Source organism: Sorex fumeus, unplaced genomic scaffold (genome assembly GCF_029834395.1).
Source record: "Sorex fumeus unplaced genomic scaffold, SorFum_2.1 ptg000030l, whole genome shotgun sequence".
Taxonomy (NCBI): domain Eukaryota; kingdom Metazoa; phylum Chordata; class Mammalia; order Eulipotyphla; family Soricidae; genus Sorex; species Sorex fumeus.
The window spans coordinates 16,054,497-16,081,443 of record NW_026606087.1 but is presented as its reverse complement, the minus strand read 5'-3'; the positions used below and the strand labels follow the sequence as shown (position 1 = coordinate 16,081,443).

The 26,947-nt window shown below is 41.9% G+C and overlaps 1 protein-coding gene across 3 annotated transcripts in view; it reads left to right on the top strand.

Moving 5' to 3' along the window:
* Nucleotides 1–26,947, top strand: part of STIM1 (stromal interaction molecule 1) — a 203,816-nt gene that overhangs the window by 91,493 nt on the left and 85,376 nt on the right. For all 3 annotated transcript variants that reach the window (XM_056116075.1, XM_056116077.1, XM_056116076.1), the window contains exon 2: nucleotides 17,246–17,376. In XM_056116075.1, coding sequence (XP_055972050.1) covers nucleotides 17,246–17,376 — 131 coding nt within the window. The remainder of the gene's footprint in view (nucleotides 1–17,245; nucleotides 17,377–26,947) is intronic.

Genomic DNA, 26,947 nt, shown 5'->3' with positions numbered 1-26,947 from the left:
TTCAGGGCTTCCTACTGGCTCTGTGCTCAGAGGTCACTCCTGGCAGTGCTTGGGGAACCATATGCAGTGGCAGGGATTGAACTGTGGTTGGTCATATGCAAGGCAAATGCCTTGCCTACTTTGTCCCCTATATTATTTTTTAAACAGAAAGTATATACATTTCATATTAATATTTTAATTTTCATGAAGGAAAAAAGGCGTTTTCCTTCTGCTTTATCAAAATCATTTTTTGAAACTTTATTTAAATACCATGGTTTATAAAGTTGTTCACAATACAGTTATTACAGGCATTCAGTGTTTCAACACTAATCCTACCACCAATGAGACCTTCCCTTCATTATTGTCCCCAGTTCTCCCCCCTAACCCCCCAAGTATGCCTCCTTAGCAGGAACAAAATATTTATTTTATTTTGCTTGTTACAGCAAAATGGCTAAAGGAATTACAAAAAATAATTCAGTATAAGAAAATCTGTGGAAATTGTTTTATCCCACCACAGGGTCATTAAGTCCTTGTCTGAGGGTTTACTAGGCTGTTTTTGATAGTGGAACCTTCTGTGTTATTGTTTTTGTTTATTGAGCTTAGTTGGTTTCCATGCTGCTTTCCCCCCTAATTTGGTGTATGCATGCTGAGCTGTCAGTCTTGTGAAATTTAGAGGTGTCTGCATATGTGTTCACATGCTCCAGGAACTCCAAAATCAAGTGAACTGTGTCCCTTATTATTTTTTAAAAAATTAATTTTTCTCCTTAAATTTATTTATTTATTTTTGCTTTTGGGTCACACCCAGTGATGCACAGGGGTTATTACTGGCTCATGCACTCAGGAATTACTCCTGGTAGTACTCAGGAGACCATATGGATGCTGGGAATCAAACCTGGGTCCGTCGTGTGCAAGGCAAATGCCCTACCTGCTGTACTATCACTCCAGCCCCCTCCTTAAATTTAATTTTATTTATAAATTTTCTCCTGTAAACAAAGATGCCACTCTATCCCTTTTGAAATATTATAACTGATAATTCCAGAAAACAATTTATATTTTTCCCCTGGTCTGATCTCATCATTTAGCCTGTCACTGTCACTGTCCTCCTGTTGTTCATCGATTTGCTTGAGCGGGCCCAGTAATGTCCCCATTGTGACAATTGTTACTGTGTTTGGCATATCGAATACGTCATGGGTAGCTTGCCAGGCTTTGACGTGGGGGCGAGATACTCTCGGTAGCTTGCTGGGCTCTCCGAGAGGGGTGGAGGAATCGAACTCAGGTCGGTCATGTTGGCTGCTTGCAAGGCAAACGCCCTACCCGCTGTGCTATCGCTCCAGCCCTTGGGAGTCCTATAAAATACTAATATTTTTACTGATACATATTTACATCCCTCTTGGAGAGCCCGGCAAGCTACCGAGAGTATCTCGCTCGCACGGCATCATACTCGATATGCCAAGCACAGTAACAACAAGTCTCCAAAAAATGGAGATGTTACTGGGCCCGCTCGAGCAAAAATCAATGAACAATGGGAGGACAGTGTTTTTGTTTGTTTATATTTACATAGTTGTAAGAAATAACACAAAGAACACCAGGAAACCTTGCACACTTTCTTCCACAGAGACGTTTTGAAAATTTTTAGTATAGCAGCATATCCAGAATATTCACATCGACACAAGGTGCTGATCTTGTTCAGATTTTCCCAGTTTGGAGATAGCACAGAGGGCTAGAACACATGCTTTACATGGAGGATGCTCGGGATAAATCCTTAGATTTAATGATATGCTGCCCCTCTTCCCCTAGAAGTGCCAGGTATGACTCTAAAACCAAAAAAAAATTAGATAAGATGAATAAAAAGTGTTAACCATATTTTCCAAGTTTTACTATACTTCACTGTCACTGTCCTCTTGTTGTTCATTGATTTGCTCAAGCGGGCATCTGCAACATCTCACAACAAATTGTGAGACTTGCTGTAACTGTTTTTGGCATATTGAATACATCACGGGGAGCTTGCCAGGCTTTGCCATGCGGGCAATATACTTTCAGTAGCTTGCCAGGCTCTCCGAGAGGGGCGGAAGACTCGAACGGGAGTCGGCCATGTCAGCTGCGTGCAAGGCAAACACCTTACCCACTGTGCTATTGCTCCAGCCCACTATAACTGGTGTTCAATGGAGCGATAGTACAGCAGTATTTGCCTTGCACACAGCCGGCCCGGCCGAGCCAGGTTCAATTCCTCCACCCTTCTCGGAGAGCCCGGCAAGCTACTGAGAGTATCTCGCCCGCATGTCAAAGCCTAGCAAGCTACCCTTGACGTATTCAGTATGCCAAACACAGTAACAACAAGTCTCACAATTTGTTGTGAGACGTTACTGATGCCCGCTCGAGGAAATCAATGAACAACGGGAGGACAGTGTTACATTATGTTAATATCATTTGTAATAGTTGAGATGGAAGTAGTCCAAGTATCTTAATCATGAAGTCACTACTAACTATACTTATGTATGTGTTTTAAGTTCTTTTCCAGCAATTGCAGGATCCTCTACATATTACTGTCTTATACCCATATTGTTCTCTTCTGCCCTCTTCCTTGTGCCCCATTCCTCAGTTCTCCATTCTAAAATGTTATCCTTTCAAAAGTGTCTTATAAATGAAATGATAGAGCAATTCTCTTTGTAATTTTTTTCCTCAGCGTAATTCTCTAGAGATCCATCCAAGTAGTTGTGTGTACTGTTATGTTGTTTATTGCCAAGTAATATTCCACTGTATGTAAGAACCAGAGTTTAATCATTCCCTTTCTTGAAAAACCTATCAGTTGATGTAGTTTGCATGATCATTTGTTTCGAAGGTATTGTGTGAAGTTGAGTTATTTTATTTTAAATTGAGACCCGAGTGTAGTTCCCTGTGTGTTGTAATGTGCTTTTCTCGTAATACACTCAAGCTTGTACAGGTGAAGGGGCAGGACTGGAGAGCTTGAGCTGCAAGGGAGGTCAGACACCTCTCATTCTGGACAGTCCCTTCCAGGGGAGACGCTCTGTCTCTGTAGTCGAGGATGCTGCCTTGTGGGGAGGCATTGCTCCTATGTGACGGGAAGGAATCAGAAGAATGACCATCTTAATAGAGAATTTTCTCAGAACATATTTTTATTCTCTCAAGTTATCAGTCTTGTATTGTTTGAGTTGTCTCTGTGGGGGCCAAAAGATTGTAAGAAACTTTCCTAGTTGTGTTCTCTTTTGGAGCCCAGGAATGGGTTCTCTGGTACGCCAGCCAGCAGTGGGCTGGAAGGCTTAAGGATGACCTTTTGTTGTTATGGAAACTGAATCCCTTTACCCCCACGTAGTGATGTGGCTGGCTCCTCGGTGTTTATATCTCTGAGGCATTTATCAGTATGTTCTTGGAGCTGCTGTGATCTGGACTGAGCGCCAACCCTGCTTCTGAACCCAGAGGGTCTAATCCGGAAGGTCCACGAAATACCTCCTCTAGGCACTGAATGATGCAAAACTCCTTCCTGGACAAGTCTTTGGATCTTCACTCCAATACTTCTAGAAAACTTTTCCCAGCACACATCTATTTTGAGTTGTCGATACCTTTTTTTTTTTTTTTTTTTGGCCATCTCAGACCATGACAAATGCTGGCCAGGACACAAGAATGTTTGGGTCAGGATTCCGGTCAGAGAATTTGGGGTAACTTTTGTTTTGTTTTATGGTTTTTGGGTCACTACTCCTGGCGGTAGTCAGGGCTTACTCCTGGCAGTGCTTAGGGGACCGCTTGGCGTGCTGGCGTTTGGAATAAAACCCAGGTCAGTTGTATGCAACACAAGTATCCTACCCATTTTGGCCTCTGGGCTAACTTGAATTAGTATGTGTTGATAATTTTTTGGGGCTGTCATACTTTTTAGGTCCCAGAACAGGTATTGTGTTGTCCACCACTGGGCCAGATAGGGAAATACTAGGAAAGTCACACTTCTCTTACTATAGCCAGGAAGATGGCATCAAGAGGTGAAGGAAGAAAGAGAGAACTGAGAAATGAATCACTAATATTTCTATGGGCTTTAGAGGTTTTCCGAGGGCTTTATTGATTTTTCTTTTTGGTCATACATGTGGTGCTCAGAAGCTGCTCTTAGCTTTGTTCCTGGGGGCTCATGGCTGGCAGCGTTTGGGGGACCAGGTAGTCAGTGGCATTCAAGGTGAGTGCCTTAACCTCTGTGCTTTTCATCCTCATCCACCTCTTATGCCGTTCACTCTATACTTTAATAATTGGATGCCAGGGCACACCCGGTGCTCAGAACTTACTCCAGGCTCTGTACTCAGAGATCCCTACTTGTAGGGCTCAGGGGGTCATACTGGGGTGCAGGGGATCAGACCTGGGTCTGCCATGTGCAAGGCAAGTGCCCTCCCCGCCCTGGCTCCTATACTTTAATAATTGGAATGCGGGGCTGGAGGGGACCTGGCCTCAGAGGAAGGTGTCTTCTTTCTCTTTTTATTCCCGGTACTGTTAGGTAAGCTAACTACTTCAATGTTCAGCAAATCACTGAAAATGTTGAAGTGTGGCAAGCACTTTGAATTCAGTCTATGGGGTTGACAAATCAGTTGTTAGGTGGACAAGATAATCTGAAGCCCTGCAAGAGACCCCAGGGAAGGCACAGCAAGAGGCTTCTGCTAGAAGCTTGAGTTACTGAGCTCATGGCCTGTTGGGTGGGGACTTTTGGGATTAACCAGATTCTTCTGGAAGGGGGCTGCTTGTCAGACCAGAGTGTGAAGAAAAGAATACCGAAAGGAAGAATATAGAAATGGATCGCCCTCCCTTAACGAGAGAGGCTTGAAGCTAACTTCTTTCTTTCTTTCTTTCTTTCTTTCTTTCTTTCTTTCTTTCTTTCTTTCTTTCTTTCTTTCTTTCTCCTTCCTTCCTTCCTTCCTTCCTTCCTTCCTTCCTTCCTTCCTTCCTTCCTTCTTTCTCTCTCTCTCCTTCCTTCCTTCCTTCCTTCCTTCCTTCCTTCCTTCCTTCCTTCCTTCCTTCTTTCTCTCTCTCTCCTTCCTTCCTTCCTTCCTTCCTTCCTTCCTTCCTTCCTTCCTTCCTTCCTTCCTTCCTCTCTTCTTCTCTTCCGCTTTTTCCTTTTCTGCTTTTTTTTGATGGGGGGGAGTGGTGCCTGGAATGGAACCCAGGACTTCACACATGCAGGTCAGGTGCTCTATACCATGAGCCACATCCTGGCCTTGAAGATTTCTTTATCTCTTCTATTAGATGGTTAGGTTTCAGAGGCTTAACAGAAATATTCTTTGCTCCTTTCACCAGTGTGCCAGAGACTCTATTTCTTTCATAATTCCTCCCTCCCTCCCTCCCTCCCTCCCTCCCTCCCTCCCTCCCTCCCTCCCTTCCTTCCTTCCTTCCCCATCTCTCTTTCTTTCTTTCTTTCTTTCTTTCTTTCTTTCTTTCTTTCTTTCTTTCTTTCTTTCTTTCTTTCTTCCCCCCCCCCCCATTCTATGTTATACTCAGCAATGCTCAGGGGTTACTCCTGACTCTGCACTCCTGGTGGGGAGACCATATGGGATGCCAGGGATCAAACCTGGGTCAGCTGTGTGCAAGGCAAATGCCCTACTCACTGTACTATCACTCTGGCCCCCTCTAATGTATTTCTAAATTCTAAGGAGGAAGGGATGATTGGCTAGTTTTGGAAACTGAAAAAATTAAGGGCAAAACAGAAAATTCTGTTTTTACCTTCTTAGGGTCTTTGTAAATTCTAGGGAGGAAGGGACCTTTCGCTTAGCTGATCCAAGAATAAGCCCTGAATACTAGAGGGTGTGCCCTTCCCCCTCGTGCCCCACCTCCCAAAAAAAAAGAAAAGAAAAGAAAAAAAAAGAAAAAACTGGCATAAACTCAGAACTTCTGCGTCCTTGCTCTTAATGACAGAAGAACCTGCTGGACACACCTCCCACCCCCATCTGTTGGCTTTGGAGAATAAGATTAGTAGTTCTAGAAACTCCCAGCTATAGCTTTGCAATAGGGCCTGCCAAAGGAAGTTAGTGAGATTTCTGGTTTAGGTCTTTACTACTTTGTCATCATCCTAGGGCAAAACAGACCCATTTTATGGCTTCACCTTCCCTTTCTGGTTGTAAAGTGAGGAGGGGCCCATGTAGCTCTCCAAAGCTCTTCTGAGCTCTGCCCTTCATAGCTGGAGTAGAATGAGGGATCTTAATGTTCATTACTCCCATTCTATGTCAGGAGTTTTGAAGATTGTGAAAAGAATGTTAGAATGTTAGGCCATTTAAGAAATCGAACTCTGGAGGGATATTCTACTCCTCAGTCTTGCTTTGCATGATTCTTCTTTTTTTTTTTCCTGTTTCCATTTTCTCTCTGTTGTTCAGACTATGTGTTTCCTGCTGCTTCAGTCTCTGGCCGTTAGATATTCTACTTTTTGTCTTTGTAATTCATGTACTGTGCTCATTCCCATTAGTTTTGTAGATAAAGATAGTTTTGTTTATCTGTTTTAATTTGTTCTTTTATTTTATACATTCTACAAGGCCACCCATGTGTTCATTTGACAAATGCTTATTGAAGGCCAACTGTTGTGCTTGGGATTTTGCTAGGTGCTTATTGTTGATTAGAAATGAGGATTCCCAATCATGAACAGCTTTGTAAGGGTCTATCTCACAGTGATTCAATAAAAAGTTGTCACTGTCCCTATCACTGCCCTCCCATTGTTCATTGATTTGCTCGAGTGGGCCCAGTAACATTGTGAGACTTGTTACTGTGTTTGGCATATTGAATACATCACGGGTAACTTGCCAGACCTTGCCATGCGGGTGAGATACTCTCGGTAGCTTGCCGGGCTCTCTGAGAGGGGAAGAGGAATAGAACCCAGCTCGGCCGGGCTGGCTGTGCACAAGGCAAACGCCCTACCACTGTGCTATCGCTCCAGCCCCCTCCCCCCCCAAAAAAAAAGAAATGAGGATTCAGTCATGGAGAAGCTAGAATGATTTCTTTTTCTTCCTTTTTGGTGGGGGGAAGGGCACACTGTAGTACCCAGGCTTACTCATGCATCTATGCTCAGACATGACTCCTCTCAGGGCTTAGGGGACCATATGAGATGCATGTAAGGCAAGTAAGTGCCCTACTGTTGCTTTGGCCCAGTAGTATGATGTCTGCTATTAAAGAGTTTATGATTTAGTAGAAAGATAGTAAGAAATTTATTGCACAATAATCACAATTGTAAGAAGGGTTATAAATGAAAAAATATAGGTGTTTTAGAAACTGTATAGTGTGGGCCTCCACAAAGTTGGGAAGGAAGATGAGGCAAGGAGAAAATTTTTTGAAGAAAAAACATTTAAGATGAGACCAGCAACCTAAGTCAGATTTTGTAGGTTAAGGAAGAATGAAGAACTTTCCACGTGAAGATGAGGTAAGATTATTCGGGAAGAATTTAATATTTAATAAGAGCTTGGGGAGAGGGTAGAAGAACCTGGAGTTGCTGGAGTGATAGTGCAGGTAGGACATTTGCCTTGCACGTGGCTGACTAGGGTTTGATCCCCTGCATCCACATGGGACCCCAAGCCTGTTCGGGAGTAATTCATGAGAGCAGAGCCAAAAGTAGTGCCTGGGCACTGCCGGATGTGACCTCAAAACTTTTAATATATGTATTATTAATATATAATAGCACTGTCATTCCGTTGTTCATCGATTTGCTCGAGCAGGAACCAGTAATGTCTCCATTGAGAGACTTACTGTTATTGTTTTTGGTATATCGAATATGCCACAGTTAGCTTGCCAGTTTCTGGTGTAATATATAATCTACTAATACATGTACACATACACATATATATGTACTGAGCTTAGAACCACAATTCTTTAAAATCCCAATTTTTTTTTGTGTTGATTGCTTGTTCATTTTTTAGAAACTTTTTTATTGAATCATTGTGAGATGTATCCTTACAAAGCTGTTCATGATTAGATTTCAGTCATATATTCCAACGCCCGTCCCTCCATCAGTGTACATTTCCCAGCACCAGTGTCCTCAGGTTCCCTCCCATCAGCCTCCACCCCCCAACCCCTGCCTACCTCTATTGCAGGTGCTTTTCTTCTCTCTCTCTCTCTCTCTCTCTCTCTCTCTCTCTCTCTCTCTCTCTCTCTCTCTCCCCCCTTCCCCCCTTTGGGAATTCTGGTAAAACTCCAATATTTAAAATAAGTCCGAGGAGAGACCTGCTTTGCACATTAAGGAAGACAAAGATTCATTCATTTAGCAGTTCTGTATTAAATACTTAATGTGTGCTGGGCACTGCTCCTACTACATGCTTTCCACTTCTGAATACCCTGATACTGTAGAACAAAAAAAAGTACTTGCTCTTGTGAAGCCAACTTGTGTTGGAGGGAGAAAAACAAACAAATCAATCTTAACTGTATCATGTATGAGATGTCAATAAGGGCCATGATAAATAAAACAGTAAAACTTAAACTCTTCCCCAGATCCTCCCAAAAAGCTCTTTGTAAACTGTAGTTGTAAACTGAGGTAAGAGTAGAAGGGGTAAATTCAGATATGCTGGTGGAATTGAGGAAGCTTCTACTGACTATATGTATTTTCTGTTATTCTAAGGTATACTTTTTTTTATGAAAAATTCAAAAAATTAAAAAAAAACATTTTAGGTTTACGACAAAATTTAAGTAAGGTACTGAGATTTTGTATGTTTTCCCAGTGTCTACCCTACATGCAGAGCCAACCCCCTTATCAGTATTGCCAGTGTAATTTGGTAATTATGTAATTTGGGACATTTTCATCCAAACTGAACCTACACTGACATAATTACCTAAAGTTTATAATGTACCCTAGGAGGCTCACTCTTACTGTTCTCTGGTTTTTAGGTTTATTTTTGACGCATTGCCAGTAAGAATTGGGCCTGTGAAAGTCATTTGTGGCAGTACTGTTTGGGCAACTGAAACCAAGTACCAGCTTTGTTTCGAAAGGAACTTTCTTCTGGATTCTAGCTTCTGGATTCTAGCTTCTGAGAGGAGCTGTGTTTCTTCTTAGAGTTGAGGACACAGTGTTTTCAGAGGGAGGGCCAGGAACAGCCCTCAGGTAGGCTGGGCTTTGCTAAGCTCTATCTCCTCTGCTAGGGAGGCATACTATGCGCTATGCCCTTTTGGGAGCTTTTCTATCAGTTCCAGTTCCCAGATAAGTTCTTCTTAGCCTCTGCATTTTTTATCGAGGTCCTTTGCTTTCTTTTCCTCCCTTACTTGCCATCCTCATCTTCAGTCCTGTGCTTGGAACCCCAATTGTCTTTGGTTGAAAAGGAAAGGCGCTTTTTTTTTTTTTAAGGCTCACTGTCTTTTTAGATCTTACAGGGAAAAGTGTATTCTGACATACGCCTTTGTCAAACTCAGTCATACAGAGCTTGTCAGTCCTGTTTGGGGGAAGAGAGAGTATAGTAGGGGAAATTATTCTTACGGATGAATCCCTTACTGGTAAGTGAGCAACCTCCAGATTCCTCACAGGTTTTTGTCAAGGGATAAGAAACTGTGACCAGCTCCTTTGTGCCTTTTTCATTGCCCTTTCTCTTACTTCCTTCCCTTTGGACTTGTTCCTCATATTGAATAATCCACTGTTAGGTTCTCCATAGTAGTTTGTTAAAATAGTGTTCTTTGGGAGGGAGTAACCACTTAGTGTGAGAAATAACAGTGGTTGGGACAGAAAGAGGCATTAGGTGAATGGTAGATATTGGTAGTGATAACTGGTGAATTGTATAGTACTCAATAATTCTCTTGCTTTTGGTGGAGACAGGGCACATTATGAATCTATTCATTTATGCATGCATTCATTCAGCTACTATTTACTTACTGATTTCATACTTGATAGGGTGGATGTTATTGGTGGTACTGTGCCCAGGGGACAGAATGAGTCAGACTTTGTCCTTGCCCTTTTCTGGTAGTGGCATGCAAACAACTCAGAGCATAAGAATTAATAATGTAAGAGAGCTATGTTCAGAGTACTTTGAAGCATGGAATTGTAAATGACAAGCTGTGCCTGGAGAAAGAAGGTCTTTGGACACAGGGAAAGAACTTTGTGTAACATAGGTCCACTCTAAATAGGAATCAAAGCAGAGGCATAAAACTGTGCTGGTAATCATTGTACTCTCAGTTTTTTAAACACATGTTTTAAGGACAGGAGATACAACAGAGGTAAGGCTCTTGTCTTCATGTAGCTGATTCTGGTTTGATGGCCAGCACCACACAGGGGTCCCTGAACACCACTGACTGTGACCCAAATGCCTTCCAAAATGTTTTAGGAGTTGAGCGGATGGCTCCAAGGGTTGGAGTGCATGCTTTGCACGTGGGAACCCTCGACTCAGTCTCTGGCACCACACGTCCCTGAACCCCTGGGAGTGATCCCCCAGCACCACTGGGTGTGGTCCAATAGCCTCAAAGTTTAATAACTAAAGTAAAAATTTATTTCACTGGGTTATGTCACATGAATAAATGTTTATTTGTTTTGGGATGAATTAGGAAGTAATTGCACATAGAAGGAAAAGTATTTTAGTTGCAAACTGAGAGCCCTTTCTTTTTCTTTCTTTCTTTTTTTTTTGTTTTTTTAGGGATCACTGTTTTTACATGAAAGAGCAACTGATAAATTATAGTTACTTGGTAAATTATAGTTACTTAGACTTAGCTTTTTTTTTGCAAATGAATGAAGCAATATTCCAAGGAAAATTACCGATTTTTGTTACCAATGATAAAATTTAATTGAAAATTAGAACTTTAGAAAACCTATCTGCCACTATATGCTTGGCAGCTCTGACAAATTAAAATCTTTTGTGATAAGATTTGTGGTGTAATATTAATAATTATTATTACTTTGATTTTGTATAAATGAAATTTGAATACTATCCCAGTGAATCAGTAGTTTCCAGATAACCAGCGAGTACATATTGCTTCAAAATCACATGTGGGTGAAAGATCCATTCAAAGTGCAAGATAGACCAATGGATTTTAATATAATACTGTACAAAAAATTTATCCATACATCTTCAGATGCCATATTACATCTAACCTTTAATAAACCTATTCCTAATAGAGTTTTCGCATAGTATCAGGGAAGAATTACCCACAGTTATCTGAAGTGTTGCTAAAACGCTCCTCATTTTTCAGTTGTACATCTATGTTTTGTCAATAAAAACAACACATTGAATATGGAAATGGATGTAAGACAACTATTTTTATTAAGTCAGACATTATATATTTGCTAAAACCTAAAATATTTAACCATTTTAGCAATTTTTTTCCCAGAAAACAAATTTTTTTTTTGTTTTGCTTTTGGTTTTTGGGTCACACCTGACAATGTTCAGGCAGTGCACTCAGGAATTACTACTGGCAATGCTCGGGGGGACCGTATGTGATGCCGGGGATCAAACCCTGGTCAGCTGTGTGCAAGGCAAGTGCTCTACCTGCTGTACTATTTCTTCAGCCCCCAGAAAACAATTCTTTAAAAATATTTAAAATTTATACCTTAATTTATTCTTATTATAGTAAGTGTTAGTGTTCAGGTTTCTGGTATTGTTGTACCAAGTTTTTGTACACCCCACTACCAAAATGCCCTTCCCCCTCTCTCCCATTTTTTTCTATTTATTTGTTGAATCACTGTGAAATACACAGTTACAAAGTTGTTCACAATTGGGTATCAGTGTACAATGTTCCAACACCTGTCCCTCTCTCTCTCTCTCTCTCTCTCTCTCTCTCTTTCCCCCACCCCCCTGGGCATTATGCTTTGCAATACAAGTACTGAAAGGTTATCATGCATATCCCTTTACCTACTTTCGGCGCTCAGTTCTTGTCCAGAGCGATCATTTCCAACTGTCATTGTCATGGTGGTCGTTTCTCTATTGTAATTGCCCTTCTCCACCCGCATCCTGTTCCTCAACTTGTGGCAAGCTTCCACCCATGGACCAGTCCTCCCTCTCTTATTTCTGTGTCACCTCCAGTCCAGTGTTCCTCCCTTCCCTCCTCTCCCCCCATTATTTGTTTATTGACAGTTTTAGTGTGTATTGTTTAGCGTGTGCTGATTTCAGTGTGTATTGTTACCTCCCTTCTCACCACTTTTGTACTTGAATTCCTTGGTTTATGTTCCCGTGGTACTTCTAGTCAACCTATTTGTTTTCCTTCCCTCCTCTCCTCACCCTAGACCTGGCTCTGTTAGGTCTATATTCCAGTATCCAAGGTTAATTGTTGATTGATATTGTCCATACCTCTGGGTTGTTTCTCTACATACCACAGACAAGTGAGTTTATTCCGTATCTTTCCTTTTGCCTCTGGCTTATTTCACTCAGCGTGATGCCCTACGATCTCATCCAAGTTGCTGTGTGATTTAATGGTTGCATAGAAAGCCATTGTATATATGTAGCAACTTCTTTACTCATTATTCTGTTGATGGACTTTTTGGTTGCTTCTATATCCTGGTGATTGCATTAAGAGCTGCAGTGGACATAGGTTCATTCAATATCTTTTCAAATTAATGTTTCTGTTTTGGGTGTAGATACCTACCTGGAAGTGGGATATCTGAGTTAAATGGGAATCCCATTCTTTCTTTTTTAGAGAAATGTCTCTATTGTTTGCAATAGACTCTGTATCAGGTCACATTCCCACCAGCAGTGAATGAGGGTCTCTCTCTCTCTCTCTCTCTCTCTCTCTCTCTCTCCCTCTCTCTCTCTCTCTCTTTTAATTTATCCCATGCTCACTGCCATGAATTGATAACCTCATTGTCATTTTGATTTGTGTGTTTCCCTGGCACTGAGTGATAATGAATACTGTTTTGTATGATTATTGACCATCTGTGTGTTTTCTTCATGGAAGTTTCTAATCATCTTTTCTCCCCAGTTTTTGATGGGCTATTGGGAAAAAAAATTTTTTTTGGTGCTAAGGATTGAAGTTAGGGTTTCAAGCCTGAGATATATATGTTATGCCACTCAACTAAATCCCTGATGAGAAAAATAATTATTTTAAAATAAAGTATGTTTTTATATTAACACCTGAGGTTTAATGTTTTATTACACATGTATTAAAACAATACATATTACAGATGTATTAATTGTAATATTAGTATTTAAATTTCTAATATAGTAAATATAAAAACATTTTTGGGATTTTATGTTTCCTGAGATGAGAAAGTTCATCAGCCTTACCTTTCTCCTCTCTAACTAGATTTCTTCTTTTTCTGTTTAGAGGCATTCTGTAGTTATAAATTGACATTTGGTTAGTCATTTAAAAGTCGTTTACTGAGGTTTTTGCTTGCTGCTGGGGATATGGTCCCAAGCAGGTAGGGCAATCACACTTGATGAAGAAGACAAATTAAACAGTAACTGCCACACATTGTGACAAATGTTACCAGTGATAGACACATAAATGTGGGAGTACAGGCTATTTTCAGAATCACTTGCCAAGTTACCTGGAACATCTGACTGATCAGTTTGATTGGACTGTACCTCCTGTATTTAATTCTTCATAGACTGACAGCAAAAGTGGTTCAAGTTAGTAGAAGATGAGAACTGTTTACTTCTCTGGGAGGAATGAAGAAAACCACAAATGTATTGATGTCAGCGTTATGGGGATTCTGTGCTGAAGTTCTTTTATGTAATTCTTACAAAAAGTCAATTCAATGAAAAAAAACTGTACTCATTTTTTTCAAATAAATTATTGGAGGCTCAAAAAAGTTAAATTGTGGGGCTGGAGCAATAGGACAGTGGGTAGGGCGTTTGCTTTGCATGCGGCTGACCCGGGTTCGATTCCCAGCATCCCATATGGTCCCCCGAGCACCGCCAGGAGTAATTCCTGAGTGCAGAGCCAGGAGTAACCCCCGAGGATCACCAGGTGTGACCCCCCCAAAAAAAACAAAAAAAAGTTACATTGTTTAATATTTCGTTATAATCAATGAGACCTGAAGTTTTTTTGTTTTGATTGTTTTTGTTTGTGGCCATACCCAGAGGTATTCAGGACTTACTCCTGGCTCTGTGGTCAGGGATCACTCTTTGTGAGCTCAGGGGACCATATGGGATGCCTGGAATTGAGCCCACTTTGGTTACATTCAAGGCAAGCACCCTACTTGCTGTACTGTCACTCTGGCCTGAGACTTGAGTTTTCACATACATCATGGTCATGGTCACGGCCCTCCTGTTTTTCATCGATTTGCTCGAGTGGGCCCAGTAACGTCTCCAGCATGAGACATGTTGTTAATGTGTTTGGCATATCGAATACGTCACAGGTAGCTTGCCAGGCTCTGCCCTGTGGGCGAGATACTCTCAGTAGCTTGCTGGGCTCTCCGAGAGGGGCGGAGGAATCGAACTCGGTTTGGCCATGTTGGCCGCTTGTAAGGCAAACGCCCTACCGCTGATCATTCACATACATGTTCTGACTCAATTCTAGGACTCTTTCATGGCAATAATAATGTGTTGCTAAATGGTTTATTTTTCTAATATACTTCAGATAGCTCTGTGAAAACTTGCAAAATTGGCAGGAAAGAAAAGGGGAAAAATCACAGAAGAAAGAGATAGCTTAAGAAGGGCTTGGTTGAAGAAATTATTTGTGAATTTTGGCTGACATGGTTTTTCTGGATAGGATTCTATGGCCATGTGGGACATTAAGATTTTAATACTCCTTTATCTTCCATCCCCTTAATCCTTCTCTATGACAGATGATGCCAGCAATAAAGGTCACCTGTCTGTCTGATCAGGTTACAAACCACAGCCTGGTGTTTGAAGTCCACATTTTTTGGACCGGTGGCAGGCCCTTGGGAAAGAGGCTGGCTGACCTCAGATTAGTGGTTGCAAGCTTGGTGTCCCTAGTTCTCAGAGCTTGGTAAACTAAGTTTATAATCCTTCAAAATAATCTTTTTGGGAAGGGGTTAGAGAGATAGTACAGCAGGTCCTGCCTAACATGTGACCAACCTGGGTTTGATCCCTGGTACCACATATGGTCCCCTGAGCACCCCTGGGAGTGATCTCTGAGCACAGGGCCAAGAGTAAGCCCTGAGCACAGCTGGGCGTGACCCTAAAACAAAACAAAACAAAACAAAAACATTCTTTTAGATTTTAGGCATTGATCTCCATTTACGTGTGGATCATAGGTTACCTGGAGACACTTTTTTTTTTTTTTTTGCTATTTGACCACATTTTTTTAAAAAACATTAATTTTTATTAGTGAAACACCACGAGGTACAGTTGTAGACTTACAAGTTTTTGTGCTTGGGTTTCAATTATACAATGATCAAATACCCATCCCTCCACCAGTGCCCACCACCATGGGTCCCAGTATCCCTCCCACCCCCAATCCCCCACCCCACCCTGCCTCTGTGGTAGGGCATTCCCTTTTGTTCTCTCTCTCCTTTTGGGTGTTGTGGTTTGCAAAAGAGGCATTGAGTGGCAATCATGTTTGGTCTCTAGTCTACTTTCAGCATGCTTCTCCCATCCTGGGAGGATCCTCCCAACACCCTTTATTTGGTGCTCCCTTCTCTATCTGAGCTCCCTTTCCCCATAGCATGTGTGGCTGGCCTCCAAGCCATGGAGCAAAATTCCTGGTACGAATCACCTGGAGACACTTTGTATACACACTGCTCACCTGTTTTTATTTTATAAAACCATGTCTTCACGGTGTTTCACCAATATTGCCACCTGTGACTTCCAGAGGCCAGAGTAAACAAGCTTGGTGGAACTACATGCGAGGTGCTGGCCTGGGTGTCAGCACACCTGGGTGTGGCTCTTGATGTGTGGTTGCATCACTTCACATTGGTGAGGTTCAGTATTTAGCATGTTTTTTACTGCATCACATTTGGGCACTTAAGTCTTGAATATCGTGGACATTGCCACGCTGCTCATGTTTAAGTAAAGGATTTGAGTAATTGACATATAATGAGAGGTAATGTTCTGTCCTGTCACCATCACAGTCTCTGAGCAGTAGATTACGTGTTATATAGAATATATCAGGATTTTGATTAGGGCCTTCTATAAGGCTTCACAGGACTGCAAAGATAGTACAGGAGACCAAGCGCTTGCCTTAGATGTGGTCTACCCCTTTCCAATCTCCTGCACCACATCTGGTCCCCCGAGCACTCCCAGAAGTAACTCCTGAGCAAAGAACCAGGAATAAGCCCCCAAGCATGCTGGGTGTGACTGCCCCATTCTTTCCCACTACATAAAAAAAATTTTAAAAAAGGCAGAAAAATAGAAGACCTCACAACCATCTCACAACCATCATCTCTGTTTTGTTTTGTTGAGGTGGGGGTGGGGTAATACTGGTGGTGCCCAGGGATCACCACGCCTGTCCCTGTCGTTGCTCTTTCAGGGCCGGAAATGAACCCATGCAATGAGCTGGGTGTAGCCTCTGGGCGCATGGAGTGTGGCCCAGAGACAAAAAAAAAAAAAAAAAAAGATTGCTTTTCAAAAAGTGAACTTGAGGTCTAGGGGAAGGAAGTAACCTCCCAAGAGTCACATCACGTAGCAGAACTAAGACTGCATTCCAGACTGTTTCTAATACTTACATTGGTCAAGCTAAAAGTTTTCAGAGTTTATAACCAAGGGTTAGGTGTCAAGGAAGAGCTAGGATGACTGGTTTAACTGATGCATGGTTGTATGATCATGAGCAGAGGAAACTGCACTCCCCATCTCCCTAGCTATTATATCAAATATATCCTTTTGATATGTAGCACTGCACTGTCCTCCCGTTGTTCATCGATTTGCTCGAGTGGGCCCAGTAACATCTCCATTGTGAGACTTTATTGTTACTGTATTTGGCATATCGAATACGTCACAGGTAGCTTGCCAGGCTTTGCTATGAGGGCGAGATACTCTCAGTATCTTGCCGGACTCTCTGAGAGGGGCGGAGAAATCGAACCCGGCTCGGCCAGGCTGACCTTGCACAAGGCAAATGCCCTACCACTGTGCTATTGTTCTAGCCCCTTTGATTACTATGAGGTTAAAATTTTCTTTTTATTGGCTATTTGTATGTTTTCTCATTTGCCTCTTTTCTTTGAAGCTACCTATTCATATTCTTTGTCTAGATCCCTATATATTCCTAGTCTTATGCTTGACTTTCCTGCCAGGGAACTATTAAGATGGTAAAGCAATGTTTCTGAATGGGGTAGCTCAGAACATTCTGGAAGATATTATTAAGGACTAGATGAAACCCCCTTTTTTTCTATCTGAACAACCAGTTAACTGACTTCATGAGGAGATGGGTGCTGCTAAGGACAGGTGGGAGTAATGACTAGGGGCAGGCCCAAGTAATGCTGTTTCCTACTTTTCCTGTACAGAGTTTTGCCGGATTGACAAGCCTCTGTGCCACAGCGAGGATGAGAAGCTCAGCTTTGATGCAGTCCGCAGTATCCACAAGCTAATGGATGATGATGCCAATGGTGATGTGGATGTGGAAGAAAGTGATGAGGTGAGCTCTTCTACCTGGCCATGCTTCTCTTCCTCTGTGAATAGCCCCCTAGAGCTGTCTTGACAAGCTTGTTTCCTGTGGAGAGATGTCCTCAATATTGGCTTGTTCTCCAGGAAGCCATCTCTGTCTGGGGAGGTGATTTTCAACAGAACAGTTCTCCCGGAGCCAGCCTGTCAGAGTGTAGGCTTTATGTGTGTCTGTGTCTGTGCCTGGCCCGGTGCCCACCTACCTATCAGCTCTCGCTCAACACTGACTAAGCTGTGCTGTTTCGGAGTGAGAGGGAGCCCTGAGGTTGGTGGCTATAGTTTCCTCCAATTAGTTTTGTAATTCTGCTATATAGACAGAGGGCATGGGTCTGTAGTTTATGTTCAGTCCTGTGTTGATACGAGGGAGAGAGGCCTTTTGCCTTTTGGAAGCTTATACTTTTACTTAGGATGAAGAAATAAATGTTCTTAGCAAGATTCTCTTTTTGGCTGGAGCAGTAGTGGGGAGGATGTTTGCCTTGCACCTCTGCCAAGCCAAGTTCGATCCCTGGAATCCCATATCCTGGAGAGCAGAGTCAGGAGTCACCCCTGAACATTGCTGCATATGTCTCCTATCCCCAAAAGAAAGATCCTCCAGAATTCCTGGCTGTAGTCACTAGGAGCTATTTGAGTGATGAAGAGGCATCTTCATTTTGTTTTGGGGCCACACCCAGCTATGATCAGCATTTACTCCTTGCTCTGTGCTCAAGGATCACTCCTGGTGGGCTTGGGGGACCATATGAGGTGCAAGGGACCAAATCTAGGTCAGATGCATGCCTTATCCACAATACTATCTCTCTAGCCCTTAGAGAGGAATATTTAGATGGAAAAAGCTGATATTATTTCACTTTGGGGTATAATTATAGCTCTAATTACATAGTGCCCAATACACAAAGTTATTATGTGTGAAAATATTGAATGATTTTAATTAATTTATTGTGGAGGGGGCAACTTACAGTGCCGTAGGTCTTATTTCTGCCTGTCTGCTCAGGGATTATTCCTGGCAGTACTCAGGGACCGTATGTGGTGTGGAAACCATTCTGGAGTTGGCTGGCTAAAGCAAGCACCTTAACAACTCTACTGTGTTCCCAGCCCCTTCAGTTGATTTTAAACTTAGTTGATCAGTGAGCTGGTTTGCATGTTTTTCCTGGAGGAGACTTGGGTTTGATCTCTGGTACTGTATGATCCCCTAAACACAGAGCTGGGAGTAGTTTGTGCACTACCAGGTTTCAGTCCCTGGATTCCCCAAAAAGCCCCATGTGAGCAATTTTTTTGCACAGTTATTTAGCCCTGTTAATGACCATTATAGTATGTGTCATCAGGGAGGAGGTAAGCTAGGTTTCTCTTTCCTTCTGTTTAGCTCACCATTAAGTTTTAAGTTCAGTTCTTGTTCTTGTGTTACCAGAAGTGTTTGTAACAGTGGTTTCTCTGAGAGATGAGTATGAAACTGGGTAGTGGAGAGAATTCAATGCACTTGATATTTATAAGTGTCTTATATAATGCTAGGCAGTGCTCTAGACATGGAGACTGGCAGAAAATAAAACAGATACATTTTTCCTCATGTGATTTATAGTCTAGTGAAGAAATTAACCCAGAAAAGCAAACTCAGATAATAAAATTTCTTTCTTCAGACATATTATAAAATTGATGAATGAGACTTAAATAATGACAGTGATTATGAAATTGCAGAACTGGTTATTTTTTGAGTTCTTGTTAAACTCTGCATAGTGGCTTATTTTTCCCTCTCCTCTCCTCTCCTCTCCTCTCCTCTCCTCTCCTCTCCTCTCCTCTCCTCTCCTCTCCTCTCCTCTCCTCTCCTCTCCTCTCCCCTCCCCTCCCCTCCCCTCCCCTCCCCTCCCCTCCCCTCCCCTCCCCTCCCCTCCCCTCCCCTCCCCTCCCCTCCCCTCCCCTCCTCTCCGCTCTCCTCCCCATCACCCCCATCCTGTTGTTTAGTTTTGTTGTGATAACCAGGAGTCACACACAGTTCATTTTGGTGCTTGTACACTTGGTTGTGGTGCTTGCCAGGAAAATCACACACTTGATTGTGATGTGTACGTACTTTGGTTGTGCTTGCATACTTTAGTTGCAGTGCTCAGAAACACTTTGTTGTCATACTGATGTATGTCAAAGTGGGGTAGGTTTTATACCAGTAAGGCTAGTACTCTACTCCTGAGTTTTCCCTGAGTATGCATACTCTTTTTTATTTGGAGTGGGAGGTGGGGTGGCCACACAACCACTTCTGACTATGATCAGGGACCATGCCTGGGTCTGTGCTCAGAGGCCACACTTGCGGGAACATATTTGGTGCCAGAATTCGAACTGTTATCATAGCCCTGTCATAGCGTGGTAGACCTTAACCTTTGTTCTATCTCTCTGGCTGTCTGCATACTCTTATCATAACCTTATGAAGTTTGTGTTATTATCAAGGACTGGGCCTTGGAAAACTTGAGTGTTTTATTCAAGGACATGATGAATTTGAGCACAGATTTGATTTCAAAACCCATGCTGTTGAATTCTGCTGTATTGTTTCTTTAAGGGCAGAACCAGGGTCAGTGTAGGCACAGTAAAATACAAACATTTTTTTCCCCCTAGAATAATGAATTGCCTAATAGTGCCATCTCATCATAGACTGGGATTTAACTTATATGTAGATAGTGAGCTCTTCGATAGTGAAAAAAGGAAAGTAGATTATAGCTCTCCAGTGATTGGTTGGCAGGGAATCCCTATATTAGACTGAACTGCATAATGTCTGAGGAATTTATACGAGGAGAAAAATAGACTTTTGGAGGAAAAGTAAAATTTGGATAGAGTGGAAAGGGTGGAGGAGCCTGAGAAGTAGGGAACCAGTGTGAACAAAATTGTATAGACAGTAAGAAGCATGATAGTTTGGTTTGGTTAGACAGGACAGGTATGGAGCTTAGTGGTAAAGCACTTATATTATATATTTGACGCCCTGGGTTTGATCCTTGGCACCACCATAATAAATAAATAAATAAATAATAAAATAAAATAACCAAACAGATAAAGCAGCAATAATAGAGAAAATAGGTTTGGTTAGACAGAATGTGTTAAGATTAGGACAAAACCTAAAAAAGAATGTGGTGCCCAGGCCAAGATATTTGTTGAACCTGAGAATTTTGGATTCTTGGGCAAGGACAACAATCGTGATGAGGCTGGGAATGTGATTCATGGGTCAAGCACATGCTTCGTGTATGTGAAGCTCTGGGTTCTAGCCTCAGAACTAGAGGGGGGAAAAACCATGATGTGGGTGGAGAGTATGGAGATAATACAGGAGTCAGGAGAAAGGGCACGTGTAAGATGAGAATCACTGAACATAGCTCTGGACACCTCTGAACACTACTGGGCTGGCCGTGGTACCGTACCACTGGTGCAGTTGACAGAGAATCCCTAAGAGTGACCTCTGGGCCCCTTGAACACCAGGTTTTGGCGCAAAATGAAAAAATCCATGATGGAAGTATCTGAACTTTTGGTCACATCTAAAAGCATCAAAAGACCAAAATTTTATCAATGCTAAGAATAGAGCCACGTTTCTCGTGATGAATGAGGCCGCTTTCCCAGGCCAGGTCATGGGAGGAGAGATGGATGGCACACCAGTTAAGGAGGTGAAAGGATCCAAGATCCACAAATTCCTGGATATCTTTGTCATCTGCTCCTCCCTTTTTTAAACTTTCTGCCGAATTGCTTTGTTAATAAGGGGAGGAAAAAAATGTTCTTTTTAGAGGAATGTTACCACAACAAAAAGCTCATCAGCACAAACTGTTCTAAAATAACACAAAAGCTGTCACCCTACTCTTCTCTGCACCAGTGGTGAGCTGTTCTTTTTCAGCACAGCTTCTGCCTTTGCTTTGATTTCAGCTGCACTCCCAGAAATCTCAGGCCTCTGGTGTTTGGAGAGGTTAGCTACTCTGGGTTTGCATGATCAGTCACAAGCTACTGTCTCTGAAAGAGAAAGTAATGGTAGCAAAGTATGTTTTCTTGTCAGTCTAAACACATATGAGATAACTTTGGAGTTCAGGGTTGAACTCGAAAATTGGATGGACAGCTCAGGGATTAGAATATTGTATAATTGGGGTTGCAGCAATAGTACAGGGCCTTGGGATCTTGCCTTGCATGCAGCTAGCCTGGGTTCAATTCCTGGTATTCTGCACTGTCTCCCTGAGCACCCCCAGAAATAATTCCTGAGCACAGAGTTAGGAGTAACCCCAGAGTACTTTTGGGTGTTGCCCCAAAAGGAAAAAAAAAGGAATAATGGAAACTGTGATGCCATTATAACTGGTTGTGCAGGGCATCTAGGACCTGTGGTATTTTGGGGGAGTAGGGGACTGAATTTGGGTCACATCTGGCAACCCTGGCTCTGTGATGAAGAATCTGACTGGTGCTTTGGTGGAACCAGGGTCGACTGCATGAAATGCCTTAACTCCTGAACTATCAGCCCCTCTCGCTGTTATGACCCATTTGAAAGTATTGCTAATTATACAAGAGACATAGTATAGTGTGAAGGGATATTCTACTAAGGCCTCATTGATTCTGTTTAGTATTACTAAGTTTTCAGATAATAGAGCTATAACCCTAGAGTTAGTAGTTTGTGTATATGTGTGCATGTGTGTGTGTGTATGTGTGTGTTGTGTTGTTTTGTGATGCTAGATGTCAAACCAGGACCTCAGGTATTGGTTGTTGCTTTGTGATAGAGCAGTTGTTTGGCTTGAAGTTGAATCCAAAGCCTCAAGCGTGTTATGCATATGCTCCATCATTGGCCCCAGAGTGTTAATTGTCTTTGAATCCTTCAAAGTATGTTATCAGGGCCTCTTGTGTTATTTTCCCATTGATTAAATTCCTTAATGAATTGTTGGGATTCCTTCTTATAATTTTCCTACTTCGATTGAGTCTCATTTCTTTTTTCCATTAAAAAAATCTTAATAATACAGTATTTGTCTTCTCTCTGTCAAACCCTGAGCCAGCCATTTCCTCCAGACTGTCTGTGAAAGTTCAGGAAGGGAATGTACAGGGCAGAGGAGGCATGGTAGAAATAGCTATGAGAGATGGTCTGCTCCTTCTCATGCTGTGGAGGATGAGGAAGGCCATACCCGGTATAGGAGCCTCATGGCCTCGGAGAGGCCAAAAGCCCCAAATGGCATAGAAGAAGAGTTGTTGCTTCAGAGCAGGGTTGCTGGCATAGCCAATGATGAGGCTTCCAAACACGGTCTCAATTCCAGCTTCAGAGCCAGCCACCCCTATTGTGGCTGCTCCAGTCCCAATGAACTTGGCTGAGGTGTTGCTGTCCCTAGAAATGGTGCTGGTTTTGGAAGCTGTGGCTCATAATAGTGAAGTCCGTGGCTGCCAAGTGTCTGAGGCTCTCCTCTGTTAGAGTCTCTGGTTGTTTCAGCACCACAACAGACAGTGATCTGCTTAGCAGCTGGAAGGTGCTCCTGATCTGGGAGTGGTGGGTATCAATTTCGTGCAGGCAGACCTATTCAGGGAATGAGGGGCTGTGGCAGGAGACCTGCTCCCAGAGTAGAAAAGACCTTTTGTCTACTCCTTCCTTTCTTCCTTCCTCATCCAGCAGTGCTTAGGGGGTACATCTCACTCAAGGCTAGGGGATTACTCCTAGCAGTGCCCAGTGGACCATGAGGTTCTAGAGATCAAATCAGGGCTCTTACATGCAAGACATGTGTTCTAGCCTGTTGAGTTCTCCAACCCTTGTTCTCAATCCTAATTGTCCTTTCTACTCTGTGGAGAGCTATGAAATTACAGTTAAAGTACACTGAAATTTGACAGACTTTTTAAAAAATAATCATTTGGATATGGGACAGTTTGGGTGATTAGATGTCATCTTTACTTGCTTTTGACCTGAATAGCAAAGGCTGTAGATTGTGAGCTCTCCAGATGAGCAAGCTGGGACTATTGATGATAGTGACCTTCTTGAAAACTATCAAGAAGGGGTGCTATCAGCTTGCAGTGTGGGAATTTGTGACTTAAGTGTTTATTTTGGATCTCTGGAGGGGAATCAGCTCATAGGCAAGAGATTCATTTCAGTGGGATGGTACCATCACTTGGAGAAAGCGTTATGTTCTTCTCTGGAACCTGTATGGAAAACAAAGGGCACTTATTCAGCCACTAAACAAATTGTTATTGAACACCAGTTCTGTGTCACTGTCATTGTCCTCCCATTGTTCATCGATTTGCTCGAGCGGGCCCAGTAACATTGTGAGACTTGTTACTGTGTTTGGCATATCGAATACGTCACGTGTAGCTTGCCAGGCTTTGCTGTGCGGGTGAGATATTCTTGGTAGCTGGCCGGGCTCTCTGAAAGGGGCAGAGGAATCAAACTTGGGTCGGCCATGTTGGCTGCGTGCAAGGCAAATGCCCTACCTGCTATGCTATCGCTCCATTGAACACCAGTTATATGTCACATATGTTGAAGAACTATGTTTTCCATAGTGAACAAAACAGATAAGATCCTTGCTTTTGTAGAGTTTGCACTTAAGGGTCTGCATGTCATATGTACATTAAGTGACATGTAAACTTAAATTGGGCAGAATTGTGATCAGATAATAGTAGTCTAGTGACTTACCCATTGGTTTCCTCAGAGTAAATTAGTGGCTAATGATTTCTTCTCTGCAAAGTTGACGTTTGGATTGAGTGAGAAAGGTAAAGGTAAAAGGTGAAGGCCCTCCCGTTGTTCGTCGATTTGCTCGAGCGGACCCAGTAACGTCTCCATTGGAGACTTTGTGAGAAAAGTGCTGTTAAAAATCTTCAGTCCATTGGGGGCTGTAGAGATAGTACAATGGGTAAGATGCTTGCCTTGTACACCGCTGTCCTGGGTTCAGTCCCTGGGATTCCATATGGTCCCCTGAGCCCTGCCAGAAATAATTCTTTAGTGCAGAGCTAGGGGTAACCACTAAGCATTTTTGGGTATGGCCCAAAAACCAAAATCCAAAACTAATAAAAAAAAGTTCTCAATACAAATAATTTAAAATCAACAATAGAAAATAAGTAAATTTTAAAAAGAGAAAATATTTTAATTCTTTGCTAGAGAAGAAATATAGATGGCAGAAAAACATATGAAAAGGTACCCAATATCATTAGCCATTAGGGAATTTCAAATTGAAAGCACAAATAAATATCACAACAACATATGTAAGAATGGCTATAATTTTTTAAAAAATGAACAAAACAAATTACTATCTAGTGATGTAGAAGAACCACTAAAACTCTTTCTTACAGAGTTTTTTATAAAGTTAAACAAACTTACTGCCAGTCCTAGCAGTTCTATTTTTAGGTATTTACTGCTCTAGATAAGTGAAAAATTTATATTCTACTAAAACTTGTTCACAGTTTATATAGGTTTATAGCAACGTTACTTATAATCTCCAAAAAGAGGACACAAGCCAGACTTACTTCAGTGTGTGAATGGATAAAGAAATTGAGAAAACTACTTAATAACAAAAAAGGAATGAGTCGTTGATGTATATAACACAGAAGAATCTCAAAGACAGTCACAGAAACTAGTTTTAAAAACGATAAACTATGTGATTTCGTCAAAATGACCTATACTATATGATTTCATCAACAGGGGTCAGATAGTTTGTTGTTATAGCATGTGGGATGTTTAGCAGCATCCTTGGCCTTTAAACACCGAACTCCAGTAGCAAACCTCCACCCCCGGTTGTGATCACAAAATATTTGTTGTCAATTGTCACTTGGCTTGGGGGATATATTGGTCCTGCTTGAGAGCTGCTGGCCTAGATTAAATGTTGTTGTCCTCCCCCTCTACCCCCCAAGAAATCTTGCTTGTTGCCTTGTAATAGGAAATGATTATTCTCAAGACACATAGTCAGGGATCTTTCTTTGGGCCTGCTGCTCTACTGTAGTTGTAATTAGTCGGAATTAGTCGGGTCAAGCCGGGTCCATCATGTATGTCTTACTAGATTGTGTGGAGTGAGCAGGAACCAGGTCTTTCTCTTTTCTTTCCTTTCTTTCTTTCCTTTCTTTTCTTTTCTTTTCTTTTCTTTTCTTTTCTTTTCTTTTCTTTTTTTTTTCTTTTTGGGTCACACCTGGTGATGTTCAGGGGTTAGTCCTGGCTCTGCACTCAGGAATTACTCCAGTGGTGGTTGGAGGACCATATGGGATGCCTGGGATCCAACCCCAGTTGCTCGTGTGCAAGGAAAATCCCCCCCCCCCTCCCGTATTATCACTCTGACCCAGGAACCAGATCTTATTCATCACCATTTCTGCCACTATGCTTGGTGCAATGCTTCACACATAAAGACAAAAATAAGTTAAATATTTTTGAATTTTGAATTTGAGAGAAAATCATATCTTATCATTGTATGTGCCCCTTTAATTGTTATCCTAGGGAAGAATGAGAGTATAGAGTCAGTTGGTTAATGGTAGGGTGACAGGGCTGCTTTGAACATTTGAGTTTCTGGCTAGGATAGAAGCTGAGACAGTAGAGAAATCTATCTAGGGCTTTGGGCTCCAGACATGTCTGGATAAGTCATGTATGTTTGCTCTTTTACGTAACTTTTTTTTCCTATTCCTGCTTCCTGTGCTGTGAATCATATATAGAATATGTGTGAAGGTAAAATCACTATAGTTTAAATGACTGAAAAGATCTAGAGGAAAATATGCAGGAAAGGAAAAAAAGGGAAAACCCCACAGAGAATGTGGAAAGCTATGCTGAAAGGCTAGGTTGTAGTAGCAGTATTACTGCCACTGCTTTAATCTGTCGAGTGCTTTTATATGCACTCTCTCACGTAATCTTAACAAGAAAGCCTGTGGGATAGTGATTTGTTTTTTCCATATAACTCATAAAGAAACTGAAACTGATAGAGTTCATAACTGTCCATTTTTGTGGTTAGTGCAGCTCAGATCTGCATCAGGCTGATGAAAGTGTGTTCATCTTATGGTGATGGTTATGCACCTCTGTGAATATGTTACAGACTCCGTCCGGACTTGTGTACTATGAGATATGTGAATTGTATCTCAACAGTGATGTTAAATAGCACGAGTGTCATTACATTGGTGAGGGCATTGATGACTTCCTATATGCCTTTAATTAGCCAACCCCATAAGAGTCCCAAAAACTCTAAAGCAAAGTTTGAAAATAGTGTTTATTTTTTTTACAAAAAGTTTATTTTTTAAATTTTTTAAAATTTTTATTATTTTTATCATGAGGTACAGTTGTAGACTTACAAATTTTTGTGCTTGGGTTTCAATTATACAATGATCAAATACCCATCCCTCCACCAGTCCCCATTTCCCACCACCACGGATCCCAGTATCCCTCCCACCCCCCAGACCCCCAATCCACACTGCCTCTGTGGCAGGGCATTCCCTTTTGTTCTCTCTCTCTTGTTGGGTGTTGTGGTTTGCAAAAGAGGCAATGGGTGACAATCATGTTTGGTCTATAGTCTAAAAAAGTTTATATTTAGTTTATAAAGTTGTTCATAATTATTACATTCAATATTCTAACACCAATTCCACCACCATTACACCTTCTCACCACCATTATTTCGAATTCCACC